This window comes from Calidris pugnax, unplaced genomic scaffold (assembly GCF_001431845.1).
Source record: "Calidris pugnax isolate Ruff unplaced genomic scaffold, ASM143184v1 scaffold79, whole genome shotgun sequence".
Lineage (NCBI taxonomy): Eukaryota > Metazoa > Chordata > Aves > Charadriiformes > Scolopacidae > Calidris > Calidris pugnax.
In genome coordinates, this window is record NW_015090817.1 from 786,657 (window position 1) to 808,293 (window position 21,637).

The following is a 21,637-nucleotide window of genomic DNA, read 5'->3' on the forward strand; positions in this document are numbered from 1 at the left end:
CCCCCCCCCCCCCGCAAAACCAGCACGATATAGAAAACAATTGATCTTTGGGGAAATGGTAAGTAGCACAGAATTAAGACAACATGCAAAATCCTGACATTACTGAATGAAATGAGCTTTTTGTCATTAACTTCAATGAAGCCAGTGTTTCAAAAGTGTCTTGACAACAACTTGGGTACATGTTTCTTAGATGACTTCTCTCTAATGGAATTAAATCGTTCCCCAGACAAGTTTTCTTCCATTCCCACTGTAATCAGTGTTGTATTTGCTATGGTTTTCAGTGAGAGCCCAATTGGGCCCTAGGCTCGGAAATAAAAATCATCTGGAAGTAAATGGGTTGCTGTGGATCTGACCTCTTCTCTCATTGGTGTGAAGGCAGCACGGGGATGAAACCTCCCCTCGCTCCCCCTATTTGTGCAAAGAGAGGTTGCTGGGTTTTTTCCTACCAGAAGATTAATAGGTAGCAAGTTCAATATCGTTAGGTATTTAGTTTTCCTTAATTGTTCCAGGAACTCATCTACGGAGAGCAATGCATCACATCTGGAGGTAGCAATTTACCTTTCAGAAATCAACAAAATCTGCACGTTCCTCCTGGGTTTAGGAAAAAGGAGCTCAGGCAGCTCCTGCCGCTGCTCCGGTCCCTCGGATAACCCGAGGCTTCGGGGGATTCTCAACGAGCTGCAATATCACCACCAATATTTCCTTTGGAATTCACCGACTTCTCTTCAATATCTCCTGTCTAGATAAGCTAATCTTTCTCAATACATCCCAGAAATCTCGCAATAGGCTTGGAGCTTTTAATTTTCTTTTAAGCCCCAAGGTTCATACTTGTTAATAATTTGGTGGATCCTGATAGTTCTGCAGCCTGGAGAACAGACAACAGATGGTCCGGCCTCAGCATTAAGCATTATTCCTTCTGTACCTTTCAGGAATTCGAGAGATTCTTATTTTAGAAATAATTTTTCTCCTTCCTGGCTGGGCACCGGTCATCTGCTTCATCCATTTTTCCATTCCGCTTCAAGAAAGCGGATGCAAAGTGTAGAATGGAAGACTCTATTCCATGGATTGGAATTTTTATTCTTTCCACTTTTATTGTAGTGTCTTCCTAATATTCTTCAAATCTTCATGAATGAAACCACTGGAAGGGAGTGTGGGAAGGTGGGGTTTCCTCCATCAGCTCTTTGTTGGCCCCACACAACCACAGGGCACTGCCACGGAGAGACAGTCAAGGATTGATCTCGAGAGGTGACCATGTCTGTACCAACTCAATTCTGAGGAAACTCCAGAACTGGTCCACCGGAATGTAAAAAATAATTATTTCATGCTATCATTCAGGGGGAAAAAATACATTTACTCTCATATTACAACCCCAGCCGTTGGCTTGTTTACTGGAATAAATGTTGGGTTTTTCCTGGTATGTTGACGGACCGTATTCCCCGGCACAGGGATGCTCAGCGTCTCCCCGCTTTGCGCTGCCCATCGAGGCTTAAATCCTCTTTTTCACACCCTATGAAGGAGCTCGCCCAAAGGCTGGGGCTGGTCAGCACTCCCAGGTTTGTCTTCTCCCACGTTGTGGACCAGGAGAGAAGTTGTGGCGAGCGGGAGCGGCGCGTGGACTTCTGCTGCAGGTGGTGGGTGCTGCATGAAAAGAGGAGGCGGAAACGGCGCTGCCTGTTCCTGCAGGCGACTGTCCTCGTTACAGCAATTACCCGGCGGGTCCCCGCGGGGGGTTCAGCTGGTTGCTGATCTGTCACTTGGCCGGGAGAGGCCAGGCCAGGCAGTGGCACGGGGCTCCTGCCTTCCATCCCCACGGGATTGATATCTCCCCCTCGGGCTCCCAGTGCCGCCGGACGGCTCTGATGCTGCAGAACCATCACATCCAGTCATTCCCCGGTCCTTTCAGGGGTATCTGGAACAGGGTCACCCTCCACAACCACTGAAAGCCTCTAAAAGATGCCACCTCCCTTCTCCCAGAAACATAAACCTGAGAATGCTTAAGAAAAAATGAGCTGTTTACGGCAAATTGTCTTCTGAAGCCTACATCTCCACCTCTGTCCTTAGAAAATAAGGTCAACCTTTTACTCCCAAATTAAAGAAAGCACACGTGTGCCCTGCAGGTATCCCCAGATATGGGTGTGCACAGAGGCCACAGCACGAGTTGTGTTAAGGCACATACAGACCACTTATATCTATCCACTTATTCAGGTGCGATGCTATTTTGAACTCAGAAACAATTTCTAACTTCCTCACAGCATCACGAGATCATCCCATGGCAGTAAGACCGAAAGAAAAACTAAAAGGTAGGTTTTCAGATGAAATGTCAAAGCTCAGCAGATCCAAGAGAGCGGCAGAGCGGGGTCTCCAAGAGGCTGGAGCCACAGAGGGGATGGGTGTCATCCTTGGATGGGTGGTACTACACGCTGGGGACAATAGGGTTGGGACAGAAACACGTCCTGCTGCCTCCTAACAATAGCACGCAAGGATATTCAATCACAGCTAGAAATGGCTCCTAAAATTAATGAAGGGATCTTCTGGACCAGGTGAGGGTAGGTCACACGTGTGATCGTCTGCATGTATCTGTACTGGTTACCGCAAGAGAAACCAGTAAGTCACTTACTGGCCCACTAAGGAGTTGGGGATGGGAAGGTTCAGTGCATCACTAGGTTGACTTTCAAGGCCTGGCCTGGAAACCTTCACCAGTGAGCAGCTCTGCATCCTTCCAGTTTGTTCCACATCCAATTAAACATGTAGCTGTGCTTTAAGCAGGGCACGGTGACAGTCCCTTGTCACCTCTCCCAGTCCAAGAAACCTCATGCAGGAAACATCCCCAAAACTCAAACAATGTGGACGGTGACCGGCAAACACAGGGGCCTCTCGGTCCTCTCTGGGCTTCAGACGGATTCCTTAGCAGAGGGGGCAAAGTGGCCAGCCAAGGGGCGCTATGGCCACCTTCCTGGGGAAGATGCCACCACCATCATGGCCAACTGTGTGAAGAAGATGCCACCACCAGCTGCCCCAACCCTGCCTCCAGCGCCCAACCAGAGCCATAGGAAGCCCAGTCCATGGGAGCCTGTCCATCCACAGGAACCCATCTGTCCACCCATCCACAGGAACCCATCTGTCCATCCATCCACAGGAACCCATCTGTCCATCCATCCACAGGAGCCGCCCCGGCGCGGGGGCCGGATACATCCCAGAGGGAAGGGGCACGTGGCAACAGCCGGCCAAGAGCACAGCCCTGGCCTCCAGGCACCACCCACGGCACCCACCAACAGAAACTGCTGTTTAATTGCTCAAATAGCTTCATTTTTCTCCACTAAACATTTAAAAACACAAACCAGCAACGTAAGAATAGCCTGTTTCCCCTCATTATTAAAGAACACGGACACACGAAAGGAAAGAAGGGATCAAGTATTTCCCTTTCCTATAGGGAAATAATATGCATTTGGGGCTAGTTTTTTGATATGTGGTTTTTTTTTTTTCCTTGCAGATTTGAACAGTATAAAGCTTTGAATATTAAGAAGGCTATTAAATTCTTTCAATAGTTTTCCAAAGTGGGAAGCTACTGCTCTTAGAAAAAGGAAAAGGGAGCCCAGCACTCTTCAAGAACAAAATGAATTTAAACACTCGATTAATATTGCTACTGAAATCAAAAAGAAAGTGTCTTTTAAAAAAAACACAATCAATTGTCTTGAAACAAAGCACGGACTTTTGGCTATTGATAGTATTTTTAGAACTCAGACTTTCTCTGGAGACTTAAAAGTATGCAAATGCAAAGTGCAGAGAGGCACAGGCACACACATGCTATACCTTTGTATTACATTGGCATTTTATTATTTAATTAAACTACTCTTATTTTTCTAGCTCACGCATGCTTCCCTTGAGACGGCTTTGCTGTTAGCCTGCTGGCCTTGACTTCCAGCCAAAAACAATTCAGAAACAAAAAGGGACAACAAATCATATTTTCACAGACATTTTTATCCCTCAATACAACCTTGTTTTCACACAACATCATACAGATTCTATGAAAACTATAATTTATTGCGGTAGCCATCCAAGGCTGGGGGCTGACGGGAGCTCTGCCGTGTGTTGCCACCGGTGTGATTCCCCACCTCGTGCCGTGGGGCAGGACTCGAACCTTGTGGCAAGGGAGGAGAATCTCTAGCTCCCACTTGGGTGCTATCAGGTCAACCCAAGCACTCCGAGCCTCCAGTGACCATATCCTGGATAAAAAAGCCCAGGCTGGAGCTTAAAAACCTACGTTTGCAAATAAAACCCCCTTTCTGAGCAACGCCCGCCTGCAGCCATCGCCGGTGATGCTGGAGCCCATCCCTGAGATGTACAACTTCAAGAAGCCAAGCTCATTTGTCAGAGTATTTATCACCCCCCCTCCGCTGGGCAGACTTTCACTTACCTGGTGGCAACCCTGTAAATTGGAATCTCTTCCATACGACGAGTACGAACCCCTTTCTGTTTTACCTGTTAACAAAAAAAAAAATAAAAAAATTAAAAATCAATAGATGTAGACCAGAGATAAAGAGATACATACAGCTTCTCTAAGCCTTTTATATGATGTTCACCACATTTCCCTAAGGCTGTTTAGCCATGTAGAATAGGCACTGATGATCACACAACGCGTGTAGGCAATAGAAAGGGATTAACGCTTTTTTTCATGCTGAGGATGGTGATGGGAAATGAACTTCCTCATCTCGGCTGCGCTGCTCCACACGCTTCCTGGACCTGGGATTTAAGGGCTTCCACCTGTGAGCAGACCTCCTCCGTGCCTATCCTTGGGCTTGGGGGCTGCGTACCCACCCTGGGACCCTACGTGTCCCTCACCCCATGTGCTCCTCACCCTACGTGTTCCTCACCACACATATCCCTCACCCTACATGTTCATCACCCTGTGTGTTCCTCACCCTACCTGTCCTTCACCCTACGTGTTCCTCACCACACATGTCCCTCACCCTATGTGTTCATCACCCTACCTGTCCTTCACCCTACATGTCCCTCACCTTATGTGCTCCTCATCCTATGTGTTCATCACCCTACCTGTCCTTCACCCTACGTGTCCCTCACCCTACATGTTCATCACCCTGTGTGTTCCTCACCCCCTCACCAGCCAGCTTCGCCCCAGAGATGCTGGGGACATGGTTCCCCACTCTCCTTTCCAGGAGCCAATTCCCCGGCGATCAAGGCGATGATGGAATTTACACCTGGGAAGGAGACACCGACTGGGAGTTGGCCATTCGCTACCAACCCTGGGGCTGCGGGGACTTGAACGGGGGCCCAAAAGCTGCTGAGACTCTGCCAGCCCTAAACACCCTTTTCTTTTTTTTCCTTCTTTTTTCTTTCCCCCCCCCCGGAAAGCCCTTAAGCCTCAGATCCAGCAGCCCGACTTGCAGTACCGGTTACGGTTATGCCATATTTACAAAGGAAAAGAAAGGTCCTTTCAGGTCTGAATGGCCAGACTCGAGCAAAATCAAGAAGGGAAGAGGTGGTTTCTGCAAAGCATTAAGTCATGGCTGAGCAGCACCGCACCACGTGCTCCGGAGACAAAGAGCAGTCAAGAGGGCTGATACAAAACATATTGACACTAAAAGACCACCCTTATGGTGAGGATAATCACGGGAGGAAGGGGGGTGTGGGGGGGGAGGTATTATCTAACAAAACATCCAAGAACACAGTAAAAATCACTCATAAAATTAAAGTTTTTATGATAGGCTGGGGCATAAAACCCAGAGCACACAGTACCGGTTACCGGGGACCAGATGCTCGCTTTATCTTCGCGTGCGGCTCCCAGCGGCGCCGGGGACACCTCTGCACCTACGAGCCAGGTCCACGGGGCTGCCAACCCCCCCTCCCCGACACCAAAACTAAAGCCACCGTGCCAGAACACCTACCAAAGCCCTTAAAAAACGTCCTTTGGAAATATCCTGCTATAATAAGGACAATATCCAGCGACCCGACAAAGCCAGGGGTGTGGGGGTCCCTGGCACCGCCGCCGCTCGGTCTTCCCAACGCCATCCAAATCTCATAAAGGGACCCAGGGTGAGGCACATCGTTAGACAAAGGATGACGGAGTTAATTTTAATCATTCCCCAAATAGCGTGGCCACACTCTGACTCCTTTCCTTTAACGTCCGGCTACCGGGTTCGATAGCCCTTCAGAGGAATTTTGGATAAAGTTTGATTATCGCCAGCGGTTTGGAATAAAAAAAATAAAAAAATAAAAATCATCTTTCTCCTCATCATAATTTAAGACTCTAGAGCTTGCTTTTGTTTCTCGATTGGGGTATTTTTTTTTGTTGTTTTCCACATGAAGTAGTTACTCGTACACGGGAACCTCCAAAATTTATTTGCAATTCATAGGACATTTGCACATGTAATAACTTTTGAAAGCACTTGCATGCGGTTATACAAAAATGATGGATCACCCACTCCATAGCCCCCCTCAGGTTCCGGAGCCCTGGAAGCTTTGGCAGAAATAACTCAAGATTGAAATGACAATGAAATTTGAATCGTGAATCCCCGAGCCCAACGCCGAGGTCTGAAAACAAAATGTCTCGCTGGCGCGCCTGGAGTTCCCTGTGCTACTTCCCATCACCCCAAGAGGGCCAGAAAGTCGATGCAAATAACGAGCGGGGAGGATTGGAGGGGAGGGGGGGGACAACACACACACACACAAAAAAATGCCAACCAGAAAAACAGGGTGGAGGGGAACCAAGGAGAAGCAGCGAGACGAGGTACTTTGAACAGGCTTCTCGCCGGGGATCGGCAATCTTCGTTTCTATCGGATCAGACACAGGCAGCCTCATCTTAATTTCAGTTGTTAAAAAATATTTATCCAGATACAAAAATAAACCCGCTGCAAATTACAAGTTGTCAGGGTTAAAATCTACTTCTATTTGTGTGGGGGAGGATAAGAGAACAGCATAGACATGAATCATTCTCAGTAATTTGAGTGTTTCCATGACATCAATGGGCACTCGTCCAGGACTCTGTCGAAGTCTGTGAGGTACCAAAGCGGCACAGCAGCCAGCAGGAGATTGACTTCTTTTTTTTTTTTTTTTTTTTAATTTTTTTTTTTTTTTTTTTTTTTAGGATTATGCTCCTTGTAAAGATTTCATCTATAGCATCCACTTTTTTTTAACCACCAAACAGATAGCTTTTGGAGATCAGGAGTGAACACGTTTCATTCGGAGAGTGTAAGCCTTTAACTTTATTCCATTTGTTGTTGTCGTTCCCACACCCGGTTAGAAATCTGCCTCCTCCGTTAAGGACAAATAACCCAAATTTATGAAAAAAGTCAAGAAACCGTTCAAAAGATATACATACGTGGATTTTCCCCATCAACTGCAATTATGAAATTATCATACTTTTTTTGTAATGACACTTCCTTTTGGGAGGAGGGGGGGAAAATATCTTTTGTATAAACTGTCCATTTAAAATTAGCTACAGTCTTGATGTCGATTTTCTGCTTAAAATTCACTGGCACATTTGTTTCAGATAATAAAATTTGCAAGAGTGCTGATAATATGCAAGAGTAGGCTCTTTAAGCAACTATTTGTGCTCGCAAATACAAAAGCTTCTCCTGAATTTCCACGTTTACTGTACATTATGCATCATTTTCAGTCACTTGAGCACCCCAGCCCCTACTCTGCCTTTTCCAAGGTTTGCAACAGCTAAAGATTCTCGCTCTTTTTTTTTTTTTTTAAAAAAAAAATGTTTTAAAAAAGAGAGAGCGTCTACAGCGATGTAGACACCCGACGCATTCACTGCGGAATTTTCGAGACAACCCTCTAGTACTAGAATGCGGCAGCCGCTGCGGATATTTTTTGGCACAAAGACAATGGTGGCAGTGCCAAGCCCCATGGCTAAAACTACTCAAAAGAGGCATAAGGGTAGCATTAATCGTTCAAGTCTTTTACTGCATGGAGTACCGTTGTCCATATTTTAAAACCTAAAAGTACCCGTTAGTAATATTTGTTGGAAGCCAGGCAAAAAAAAAAAAAAAATAGGGGGGGAAAAAAAAAAAAAAGGAGAGCCTGAAATAGAGACGAATAACAAATCTTGTCAGACATCTGATTAATTTTTTTCTACCTAGAGGACCCAAATGCTGAAATGTGCCATTTGTTCCCAGCCCTCAGAACGCGCAACGCGATCTATACCCTTCCCTGGCTTTATGATCTGACAATTGAAACAAAGCTCCATGGAAGAAGTTGACCTACAAAGGCTGGTGAATAACTTTCAAGTACCCACTTGCTCTTTAGGTAAGGCAGAAAAAGCATCTCCATTCTCATCGGAGGCAAGAACTTAGCCCGTGTGTAAATATATATATGTTTTTTCAATTAATCGACACAATGCATGCCAATCAAAGGAGAGACAAAGAAAGAACTACACACAGCTCCTGTTTTCTGACAAACACTGAAGCTCAAGTCTCTGCTCCCTAAATACCTCCAGAAAAAAACCCCTGCTTATCTCCACCAAACTAAACCCATTGCTTCAGAACCATTTCCTTCGCGTTTTTGTTTAGCTGCGGCAAAGCAAAGCAGCGTAGGATTGCCAATCAATCAATAAAGGAGCCACTCGCCTTTCCATGGTGTACTTTGAAAAATTAATCAAATTAAGTAGAAAATTTAAGCAACTTCCAAAGCACAAACGCAAGTCATCTGATTCCCCGGCTCCCTTTCCCCCTGCCCTGGGAGATAGGGCACCTTGGCTTCTTTCTGGGAGGCACAACCAGAGCCACGAGGCAACTCTTCCCATCTGCAGAGAAAAGGAAGTGAAGCTATTTCTATAAACAACTCCCATTCAACGTTTACGTTCATTTCGTGTTTGACGTATTATTTTTTTTTTGAGAGAGAGATGAGTTCGACCAGAATATTCTAATTCAGGTTTCCGCTGCCCTACATTTGGGGGTTAGTTCTTGCTTAGACCGAAGAAGGGAAACCTGTCCGGGCTGGGGGGGAAATAAAAAGTAATTCTATTAGGGATTGGAATTTTAATGGCTGCGAATTTCAGTCTATTCAGGTCTGCAATTTTACTTAAGCCTATTTCTTTTTTTCTTACTGCATTTCTAGCATTTTTGAAAATTAACGATTGTTCCCTCTGATGTCCAACGTCTCCAATGCATCCTGAAAGGGAGCCCCATCCCTTCCCCTCCAGAGGATGACAAATTACAGGAGAATTGGGTGGCGAGGGCAGAGCACGAGGAACACGGAGCCGGAGCGTCGCTGGGGAAAAGTTCTGAGCGACTGAAGAAGGGGCTGAACTTTATAGTCCCACATTTACCCGTGTATTCTAATGAACACACACGTTTATCAGGGTTTATTTGCATGGTTATGAGGACTGTGAAACAGTTCACTTCTGCCTTCACCTCGAGTTCTTGCATTCAAAATTTTTGGATGCTGCTTTAGGTGGGGTTGCAGGAGAAAGGGAGGATTCGGGGGCTCCGGGGAGCGACTCCAAGGACCAGCCCCGCGCGGCAATTCCAACAGCAACATCATCACCCCTGATAGTTTTTCTTTTCCCTGAGAGATCTGAAAACCCGACTCATTTCAGCAGAGAAATCAAACCCAAATCTGTATAGAATTGTAAATTAGCTGAGGAAAAAACCTCATTGAAATAAATTGAGTCAAATAACAAACCCCATTGCACACTATATATCTTATATCTATAGGCAGCTGGCTCTCACATAAATGTATATACACCCTGTGCCCTCCACGGACAGCCTCCCAGGCCTTACTGTCTTTTGCCCTTGACAGAAAAACCAGCCTGCCCATGTTCTCATCCGAGGAGCCAGCAGGTAGCTTTATTTTTTCAGAACTTTCCAACAGTCCGCTCTTTAAAAGAAAAAAAAAAAATCACAAAAAAGAAAAATAGAAAGAAAAATGCTTTTCGTATATTAAATGAAATTTTTCTGGCTGCTAATTGAAGGATGGAAATCCCAACACTGTCCCTGGCACCGGGGTGAACAGCTGGCTTGAGGCTTGTCCCCCCTTTTGTGTGACAGCCAGGCGTCCCCTGGGCCGGTGGCCAGAGCCGCGCTGGGGGGTGGTGGGGGGACAAGCCCCCCTTGTGCCGGGGCTGAGGGGACATCGTCCCCACGCTGGGGACCCGAGTGGCTCCTCTTCCAAGGTTTTAGCAGCAGAGAGTTGCTGAGTTACCAACTCGGGCTTGACCCAGGTTATATATATATAAATATATATGTTTTTCCAACAGAACGTTCTGCTATAGGATTTACAGTCAAAATCCCCTATTTATTGCTGTGAGGTTTTTTTCGAAGAGCGCGTTTTCCATCACAAAGAATCTCATCCGACGGTAATGGAAGTATCATGTTAATGAGCTATTTCTGCTTTGTGCTAGACGTGAAGTACAGACAATAAGAACGGAACCCGATAGATCTGAAGCAAAGTTGGTGCGATAACGTTCACCAAAGAGGACGAACGACACGGCGTGTGAGCCAGGGAAGGTCCCCAAACTAGACACCAAGCTAAGGGAAGGTGTTCATCCCAATAGTTGGAATGGCATCCCACCCCAAAACGTAAGACACCACCAGGGGAAAGAGTTTTTTTTGACAGGAGGGAGGATTTTTGCACTTTCGCTGCTGTGCAGTAAACAGTAATGGCTCTGACAGAGGCGTTACGATGCCACAGCAAGCAGCATTACAAAAGGAGATATTCTCTTTAAACGGTACCATCAAAACGCAAAGGAAATTAAATCCTAAACCCTCTAGTAAGGCAAAGCTGGAGCTGAAGCGAGGCAATCCCAGGGGAAAGCCTTCCCACTGACTCACCTTGCTGCTCTGGGCTTCAACGGGCAAGGGTGACTCCCAATTGCTCCCTTACACACACAGGCCATGTATACGTGCCTGTGTCTACACATCCAGACCCCTCTATATGGATGGGAAGGGCTGTGCTGCCTGCTGAAGGCTGGCCCAACATGGGGCTCGTGGCCAGCATCGCGTGGTGGCCCCCGTGGGCTTCAGGGGCAGGGAAAGGACCGAATCCAGAAAGATCAAAATAGGGGCGCCCAAACCACACTGGAAATTGGAAGGATGAGGATGTGAAGAGAGAATCTCAAAGAACACATTCCAGCAGCTTTACATTAATCAGTCCCCCAGCCCTCGACCAGTCCTCCCAAAATCAACGAGATGGTACAGATTATCCCTCTCTTCCATAAAAGAGAGGTTTGATGCCAATAGCTGGCTATTTCCCCGGGTGACAGGGCTGTGGTATGGGACGGATGGCGCCCTGTCCCGTCGGAACAAGCCCCTTGCACCCTTTGCAACAGGTTTTCAGCGGGGGGAAGTTAAATCAGAGGATGCTCGGGCATCACCGTTCCGTGGCCACCCCCCCCATGGTGCCACCATTAAATAATACCCCGGCCAAGGAACATTAATGAGCTTAATATCGAGTACGCGCGCTAATTGAGACCCGAATAATAAACTTTCATAATTAAATTAGGTATTTAAAGAAAACAACTGCTTCTTTCAATGCTGGCTTGGAGGAAATTACATGTAACGAGTTGAAGAGGTCTTAAAGCCGCTGCCCGCGTGGCCACGTCCTGCCAGCCCAGGGCAAGCGGGCACCGGGGAGACAATCCCTCGTTTAGAGCCAAGAGGCATCTGACTCTGTAAACATCTCTTCAGTCTCCCTTTCCCTTTCACATGTGCTGGGGATTTCAGTCTAAAGGAAATAATTACGCTCATCTAAGCCCCAGCACCTGTATCTCTTCTGGAAATAGGCAACATCGGTTTGGAGAGAAACGCAAAACTGGAAGAAAACCCGTTCCCCACGTTTTACCCGGCTCATCCTTGGAAAACATAACAGTCCAAAAGATGGGCAGGGGATGAAAGCAGGCGACAGAGGAGAGAAAAATCAAATCTCAAAAGCATTATCTAATAGTAGAGAATTAGAATAATAAAAAGGGGCAACATTTTCATAAACATATGAGACAAGAACATGCTGTAATACTCCTCCAGCCCTGAAAGCAATCTATAAGACTTGGATGTAAAGCACTAGATGCCGTTTTATCCTAAGTAAGCCTCACAGGGCTATTTTAAATCGAAATACACTGCAGGGTGAGCCCTCCTCATTTGGTGAGGGACCAGTTCAGGAGATCTTTATCAGGGAGCTGGAAACCTGGGGTTTCACTCAAGCATGAAAACAGCATTGGCTTTAAAACAAGGCAGATAAGGATCTAAGGCCATGAAAGCCACGGGATGGAAGGAGGACAATAAACCTTCCTACAGCCCGAGCTCCAAATCTGCGCTGTGTAAAACCACCCCTCTGGAGGAGCATTTATTAAAAGGCTACTAAAACAAACGGTGCTGGCCACCAGAGATCAAAAGCCTTATCCTTCAGATAGGGGATCAAACCTACACCTCAGTGCCATCCACAGCAACCATTCTCGTTAGGAGGCTGTGGTTTGTCCCAAAGTGACTAAAAAGGCACAATTTCAGGACTTTCAGGGGGGACTTGGTGGGGGCAGCGGGACCCCCTCCTTGCTTAGAGCCCAAATTGAGTCCACCAGAAAGAAGGACACAACCGCTGCCCACAGGCACCCACGGACCCGTTTGAAAAGCCTGATGGCAAAGATAAATTCTCAGCTTTTAACACCAAAAAGCAGCGATGCCTTTGTAGGATTTTACCACCCGCTCGCCCCCGTCTTCCCCTTCTCTCTGCAGAACTACCTGCTCACTCATACTGCCTTGTGTTGGGCTTAAACACACTCTATTATACATTTCTACAGAGCTGGGATTTATTTGCAATATTGTTCAGTACTGAAAAATTACAAAAAAAAAAAAAAAAAAAAATTCAACAAAACCCAAAACAAACCCGCTAGCATTTATTTTTGTTATAATTTTGACGTTTGAAAAACAATGGCTTGGATAATTTGGATTAGCTTAAGCAGACAAAACAAACGACAAGCTCCTCAGCGTAATGGCAAAGCATCAGGAACGATGTGGTAAATATACTGTAACATTGCGAAATACCCAATCGTCTCCCATCGGTAATATCCAGCAGAGGGCATGCAGACCCTAATAAGATTTTTACACTTGAGAATTGACATTTCCTAAACATTTGGGGAACAATTTGGGCTGAGAATACAGGCAAACTCATAGCAGCAGTACACGCGCTCTCCGAGGCTGTCGGATCGAGAAGGATAAAGCTCTCCCGTGAAAAGACACCGAGGAACAGACACACTCCTATGGTGGAAAAATAAAAAAAGTCCTTGAAAGAGGGATTTCCCACCTCTCCCAGCTGACAATTCTCCTTTTGCTGCCAAATACAAAGAACCCTCATGCAAAAAAAATGACCCTTCCTCAATATCCTCAATACAAACTTCCCACCCGAAAGGAATGTGGCATCGAAGAGCAAAATTCAGGTTGACTTACAAATATTTTATTTGCTGAGTTATCTTTAGCAGGGCCAGATTTTTATCCTGGATTCTTAATAATTCTAATTATTGCTTAGAATGGGATGGCGATGCTCAATATTTTGTTGTTTTATTATATTCAGTGAGAGGAAATTAAAGCAAAACACTGACCCAGGGAAGAATTTGTCATTTGTCATGTTTGTTTCAGAAATCACTTGCTTCGGTTTATATTATAGAAAACTTGACAGTGTCTACCCAGGCTTTAGGGTCCTCCAGTGGAGGCACGTTATCCAGGGATGCGAAGCCCCTGTCCCAAGCACAGCAGGTCCCCCGTGCTCCCAGAGGACCAAGGAGAACCATCCATTGCCTCCTTCACCCATGGACCATCTGAGGGTAATTAACTGCTGCCGCCCCGGCCACGCTCCCTCCCAGCACATAGAGTAATGGCTACTTGGGTTCCTTATCAGATAATATATATATATTATTATTATTTTTAAGTTTCAGTAGCCCTGGGAGATGAACTTAATTTACAAGGTCTCCAAGGCAGGCAGCTTAGGTTACATGTAGGTCACAATAAATAATACTCATCCCTTGGCCGGCGCGGGCTGCGCCGCCGCTGCCTAAGTTGAAATGACAAGCCTTTATTATTCCTAAGCACTTGATTCTGAAACATTTGCACAATCTGTTAAGTCCAGACAAATTTAAATGGTTCTGACATGCAGCCTGCTAGGGTCAGTGACAGGGATAATGCCTCTTTACGTGGGTAAAATTTTGTGGCATATAGGTCACTCTCTTAAGGGGAATCAACTGTGTGTCTCTTCTTTGCATTTCCACCACAATCCTTCATCCCGCAGCCTGGAGCTGAGAGTGAAATGCAAGAAAGGAGCCGAACGCTCAAAGCAAAAATCTGCTTCCAGGACAATCCATTATATCTGACAAGTTAAATGTTCCATGGTAGACCATATGGCATCGGAGCAGGGCCGACGATGGAAGAGGGAAACTCAGCAAATGCATCACAATTAAGGAGTTTGACTATAGACTTTACTTTGATTTACTTTATTTTTTATTAAATTTTGGGTATCGTAGGCTTTCAATTTTCATATAGCCCTTCCAAAGCCTCTACCCCATCTACCAAGCTCTACACCAGCAGTTGGGTCATTATGGAGAATTATTTTCTCCAATATCTTACGGTCTTCGTTATTTTAACTGGTACTTTTATACCTGTACATTTGCCAAGTGTAGGGCATTTCTGTTATTAACGAGCATAAACGTTATTAGTAGATTGCTAAAGACCAAAGGAAAAGTGAAGCCAACAAAAAGAAGAAAACAGCCTAAAATCCCTCTGCCCAAGGCCTCGGTGATGGGCTCTCAGGAGAAATGTTCCCCCGGCAAAGGGCTGCAGGAGGACTCATCCCACTGGAACCCACCACGGTTTGGGGGGATGAATTCTTTACCAGATTGGAGGTCGGGAGGACTCCTACACAGGCCAGAGAACACCATGATGGTCTGGAAGATCTTTCCATCCTCAAGGTCCAGGACTTTATGATCTACAGAGTTATATACGTTCTCCCCACACCTTCTCACTGCTCACCGTTACGTGTTATTACCAGGTCCTACGATTGAACTAACCAAAGATGCCAATAGAAAACTAACCCCTTCTTGAAGGCACCCACCACCCAATAATCACTTTCTGCTGAAGGTTCTTAACGAAGGAATCCTTGCAAGCAGCTGCCGCAGCAGCAGATTGGGAAACCACCATCAACTGGGAATACTGGCTCTGCCACACCTACGGAGACCGGTCACACAAATAACAAACGCACCCATTAGAAGAAAAACCGTGCAAGTTCGCTACGTACAACAAAGTTCCTAAATAATTTGGCAACGGGGTGCTGAAAAGAGTAACTCGTATTTCCAGAACTCCTCACGAAGGCTCTCCCCTGGGCAAGACGACAGAAGGACCTCTCCAGACTCCTCGCTCTCCTGGTCCAGTATCACACGGGTCCACCATCGTGCAGAAATAAAATCTGCAGAAATAACCGCGTGACCATTTTTGGGCAATGCCCCGGGGTCACGCTGCAAAAATAAAGTAGATAACCAAAGCTACAGCCTTATTTAGGCATTTAAATAAAGTCTCACAGGCAGGAACAGTCCACTGGTGGCACTGGGAGCTGCTGGTGCCCAGCTCACCAAACCAAACCACTTCACTGGGCTCTGGAATTGGGAACCGGATTTTCAGAGCTTATTTTTGTAATCCTTTTTTTTTTTTTTTTTTTCCAATTTTGACCTTGTAAAGGTCATTCCTACCAGTAAGGGCGCATCCTGCCCGGTGCTGGGATCAACAGACATTTCCCAGAGATTCCCAGAGGGATCACACAGAAATGGAGAAAGAGCTTCACCGAAATCCAGGGGGTGTTGAACCCAGTACACCCATGGCCAAACCATACCTTTCTAAGCCCAAAATAGTACTTCATCACTGCTTAATTAGCCAGTAGGCTTGCAAAATAATATTATTTTTTCCGACATTAAACGTGCTCTTATTCAGAATGAGTATTTCTCATTATTCTTAAGGCTTAAACCCAATAATTTTCCAAATGACTTTCCAAATGGCTCGTTCCCCACCAGTCATCCCAGTGGAAGGAGCCATGGGACGGCCAGGGCAGCACTGGGGGAACGTCAGGAATTGCTTTATGGAGGCTTTTGGTACTTGTATAAACGGGGTGACACAGTGTTGTGCAGTCTCACAACACCCTCGTCCACACTGACAGGGACCAATACAAGGTTAAGTTTAAATGTATCCCTATTTTAAGATGTTTGGGAAATTAGGATTAAAAAAAATAATAATAATTATTAGGAATACTGGGGGTCTCTTTCCTGAAGCAGTCTTTAACAAGATGTTTGGGAAATTGGGATTAAAAAAAAATAATTCTTATTAGGAATACTGGGGGTCACTTTCCTGAAGCAGTCCTTAATTAACTTTTAAAACCTCAATTTCAGCAGGAAAAAGAATATCATTTTTCAAAAATATATTTATTTGCGTTTAGCTACTCCTTGTAATAAAGTGGGTTTAGATTACTTTAAACACATTATTGTTATTTCTATATTTTTGTGAAACCGTCACTGTTTTGGCTACTGTGAATGAAGATTCAAGCAGAAAAACTGCAAAAAAAAAAAAAAAAAAAGGATTACATTTAAAATTTAAAATTTTTGACAATCTCTACCTAAATCAAGAAGTTCCTATTTTGAAGTTGTCAGGGCCGAATGGCGGGGGGAACGGCGGGCGCCGCCGACACAAAGACCAGTACGGAACCAAGGCTGAAAAAACATAAAACCCGAGTGGGCTCCGTTCCTCCGGCGCTGCAGTTCTTCCCACAGATCTTAAATTTATTATTGATTTAGCATTTAGTACTGCAGGCACTGCAACAAAGCCCTCCACGATTATAAATGCATGCTTTTGTGGCACGTGCTTTAATTTTAAAAAGGGGATTTTTTTTTTAATTTTTTTTTTTTTTTCTTCCCCCCCCCTTAAAGATCCTGCATATTAAAAGGACATCAACTTCTTCAAAAGTCACACATCTTTCAAAATGTGTTTTTTTTACAATTCAAGGTTACTGGCAGAGATGACAGAGAGGGATTTCGGGGTGGGTTTGTCGGGGGCTGTCACGGAGAGTATTAAAAGCCGCCACCGGCGTGGGTATCATCCTGGCACGGGGACAGGAGGGCACCCCGGTGGGGAATCTGTCCCCAAGGGTCCCGGGGAAGGGCAGGAACCCCGGTCACGAGGGGAAAAAACCTTTATGCATTTAAGGGCAGTCTGTTTTCCATAGGATTTCCCCCCCGTTTCCAGCAGAAAAACCTCCCCGGCCTCCGTCGCGCAGAAAGCGCCTGTGCCATTCGGAACTATTTCTTGTTTAATTGGGCACATCCCAAATAGATAATGGCTCTTTAAAACACTCCTGGCATCGGCGAGCCACTGGGCTAGCACCACCGAGGAGACAAACGCTTTCCAATGGCTGTTTTCTGTCCTACAGCTCCAGAGGCTCAGGGAATAAAAGTCAGGATATTAGAAGTGACGGTCCTACCTACCTAATGCCGAAAAGAAGGGGAGAAGGGAGCTGGGAAGAGAAATGGAGCTAAATTCACACCGTTCAAACAAAGCAAAACCCAGGCAGATATTTGTGCTTTGTAGATTCCGCTACTAAATCCCGATCACCATTTTTATTACTAATTAAAATGCCCATATGGTAAAACAACACCTGATCCAAGGAGCTTTTAAGTACGGCAATTGTCAGCCTTGAACTTCTGCGTTTCGTTAGCAAAGCTGAAATTTTGGCCTGGATTTATTCTCAAATGCAGTGTTTTCTGTGCCATTAAGGAAAGAGAAGAACTTTGGCAAAGTGTTTACTTTCCCTAGATTATATTTTTTTAACAAAACATGTTTAAAAAGAACAGAAAAGCGAAGTTTAAAAAAAAAAAAAGAGACTGGAATTATTCTTTGTTTTCTTATCGAAAAGTTAAATATACCAGATATAAAATTTAACAAAGCTAAAAATAAGCCTAAGTACAAGCCTTGTATGTTGTTAGTGTCCAGAATCTTCCCAGCTCCATGTAAATACGGAGACCCCACAGAGAACCTGCCACGGGAAGGGGTTTCAGAAGCCCTAGTGCCACCGGGCTGCACGGCACCCACCTGCCTTGGACACTGATCCACACTCAGGCACAAGTTTTGGCTGGGTTTGGATAGAGGAAAGAAAATATCCCACATTCCTGGCACACACCTTGGCCATTCCCAGCTCCTCGATCCAACGGGTGACACGGGACAAGGAGGTCGGTGGCAGCAGCTCCCCAGGGATGCTCTCACCAGTGGATGGTGGCCCCAGGACCTGCTGGAAACCCATCCATCGCACTACATTAAGCACTTTGATCCATGTATTATTACCTGGTTTGCTCTTGATTCCCAGGGGAATTCCTACTGGAATGGTAACATCAGGAAAAGGTAACATTTCCAACCAGGGAACCAAGATTCCCAAGTGTCCGTGTGTCACACGGAAATCAGAAAGGCGTTTTTTTAAAGGTAAATCAGAGGCGCCAACCAAATCAGGACTTCTCAGTGGATTGGCAAAAGAAGACCATTCTTCACAGAAAATAGGATTATTTCCCAGAAAACAGGAGAAATAATATATAGGTTTCTAGAACAGAAGCATAAAATGTCCTGGATGATTCTGAAATCTATCTTCTATATAAATTAAGAAGAGAGCAAACTGGGCCTGAAATAAAGTATTTTTGGAAAAAATCCCAAATTAGAAGGATAAGAAGACAACCTGATCTTATTGGGCTTATCCTATACCAGGGTTTGGAAAAGCCTGGGATCCTTTCTTCCTACAGCCAGTGCTCCCACAGCCCGTCAGGGCAGCTAAGGGAATGTGGGAATGGGCTTCTCGCTACAAAATATTGTAATGATTAAAAAATCATCCAGATATTAATTTATTATTTATTTTTTTTAACACCGCTGAGCTGGTTATTTCTTCTAATCCAGTCAATTCTTTTTTTCCCCCTCGGAAACAGTCACTAAATTTCAGACGAGTCACGTTAAGGCTGGATTTTTCAGAAGAATAAAGTATTCATAACTTCAAATAAAAGTTTATGAGAGCGCCCTGGGTCCCTCCAAGACCCAGGGTGTCACACAGCACACGCTGAAATCACCACTCAGCTCTGAGGGTTTCACCCCTGGGATTTTACATGAGCAAATAACCATATATAAAATATATCTAAAAGGCTTCTCTCCCTTCGCGCTAAGAACAAAACCCACCTCTTTTAGTCTGTTCAAGATCCCGTTCACCATAAATTAAAAATAAAAATAATCTCTTACTCAGCTCCTTCCCAAGGAAAAATGTACCAATAAGACCTCTATGATTATTATTTTTTTTTAAGGAAATGATGTGGTAGAGATGTATTTAAGCTTGATAATAAAGCTTCTTCGTAGCTTTCTAAATATATATGTATGAATGAAAAGAGATGTATTTAAGCTTAATAATAAAGCTTCTTCGTAGCTTTCTAAATACAAATCCTTCCCACCTTACTCCTGGCAGCAGCTCCACCAAGGTCAATGGGCCCCTACCAAGGCAATCTCCAGTTCCTTACTGGGAGAAAATGAACTAAAGCTGATCTGTAACTCCACCAGTTCAGACTGCAAAGACCAGTATCTCCCCAGTACACCCAGGTCCCGCCGAGGAGCAGGGACACCTCGTATGAAGCGACGCACAGAGTGAAACCAGCCCCTCGTTTTAAAAATTAATTGGGAAAAAACAACGCAGGTGAAAGCTGTTCTGCTCTTTCTTTTCAGTCCTTGGGCACCTGCACAATCTAAATCTGTCTCCCAGTAGATGTCAAAAAAGAAGGATAAACTGGGCCGTGTCCCCCCGGCAAAGGCACGATGCCCACCCAGCGCAGAGCTGCCAGAGCCCCCTCCCCTGGGCAGGTGTCGGGGGGTGCCCCCAGGAAAAGGTAACTACACCCCCAAAAACACCACCACCAAAGGTAACAGCACCTCCAGAAACACCACCATTTACAACCATCATTAAAACATTGGTCTTTTTAAATAAAGAGGTTTTAGTTTGAATTTTTTTTTGTGCGTGTGTGGGTTTTTCTATTTTCTTATTTTTTTTTGAAGGAAACATTGAACTTCTAAAATTAAAACATTCTGCGTCTAAACAATCAAATGTGTTTTTAACTCATTCGACCACTTCCTCATTTCCACTTTAGTTTTGTTTTTTTTTTCTTTTTTTTTTTAAAACGGCCAAGGATTTCATATGATGGCGTTTCACCACCACCAGGAAAGTTTCTCCAGTCCCAGATTTTTTTCCCTGAGCCCAAAAAGACAGACTTTAGGGAGGAAGGGGGGGGGAAGACAAAAAAAAAAAAAAAAAACAAAAATCACAGCAGGAATCTCTTTAAAAGGAGAGACAAAAAAGAAACACCATCTTGAACAGTCGCTCAGCAATAGTTGTACCGTATAGAAAGAGAAATAAAAAGGCTCTCTCGAATGTAAGAATGAACCTATCTATTCAGATTGCTTACAGGTGACATTACACCATCTGCTTGGGCACTTTGCCCGTACGCCAGGAAACTAGACCAAAAAAGTAAAACCTGATGCGTTTTTAAAGAAATAGTTATGCAAAAAAAAAAACCAAAACCAAACAAGAAACCACGAATTGTTGTATATAGTAGAAATTCAGTCACACGGTACTGAGCTACAGAAAGTTCTTAAAAAAATAATAATCTAATGCTCTGTGCAGAATGGATGCAGAGAAATGGGCAGAGAAAGGAAAGCTCTTTTCCCCCCAAAATCTGGTCCTGCCCTGGCCCAGAGTGGCTCAGCATCCCCCCGAGAGGTCCCTGTGCACGGGGACACCTTTTTGCAGAGGGATGTGGCTCTGGGCAGCGGGTTTGGGGGTGAAAGGAATAACTAAAAGCAGTCCCCAAAGCAGGGGGCTGCACACCCTGGTGATGGAGGGGGCTGGCATAGCCCCCAGGCACCCGGTGGGCTCCCGCTTCGCCACCGGGTACCGAAAGAAGCAGCTTGAGATCTGCTTTTATTTTTTTTTTCCTGCTAAAATAAGTGGTTTGATCGTCCCTACCCCAAGCAGGAGCAGTGCCACGCGTTGACACTGCCTCCCATCTTCCTCCCATTCCCTTCCTTTCCCATTTTATTGTCCCGGGATGGCACAGAGGGGGGGGTACCCCCCATTCCCCGTGTCACGACACCCTCCTGCCCCAAACGAGCCGCCCGGGCGCAGGGAGAGAAGCGGCAGCTCCGGGAGGCTGGAGGAGCAACTCGGGAGCAGAATAATCCAGGCAGATTCCCGTCCTCCAAGGAGCTGGGAAGAGCTGGGGCCGGATCCTGAGCTCCCACTTAACCCCCCCCCTCCCCCCCCAGCTGATGCCAAGGGATCTGTTTCGGCATGAGGAAGCCTTGGGTGGATAAACAATCGGAGAATTAATTAGATAAGGCCGGGAGAGAACAGAGCGCGCAAGACGCCTCGTTTTCTCCGAGTTTATTAGGATGCAGGTATAATAAAAAAAAAAAAAAAATAAGAGAAGGAGGGGGGGAAAGTTTTAGAGAAATTTCCATATTCTGAGAAGAAACCAAGAGTTATTTCCAACAGAGCCCGACGCTTGTGCATCAAACTATTTCTGCATCGGGGTTGTTGTTTTCCTTTCATTCTTTTGGGGAGGGTACAGCAATGGCTAGGATACTG

The 21,637-nt window shown here is 45.3% G+C and overlaps 1 protein-coding gene across 16 annotated transcripts in view; it reads right to left on the reverse strand.

The window, feature by feature from the left end:
• The window catches only part of TCF4 (transcription factor 4), a 241,238-nt gene that overhangs the window by 122,195 nt on the left and 97,406 nt on the right, over positions 1–21,637 (reverse strand). For all 16 annotated transcript variants that reach the window (XM_014939781.1, XM_014939780.1, XM_014939779.1 and 13 more), the window contains one exon: positions 4,415–4,479. In XM_014939781.1, the coding sequence (XP_014795267.1) occupies positions 4,415–4,479 (65 nt within the window). The remainder of the gene's footprint in view (positions 1–4,414; positions 4,480–21,637) is intronic.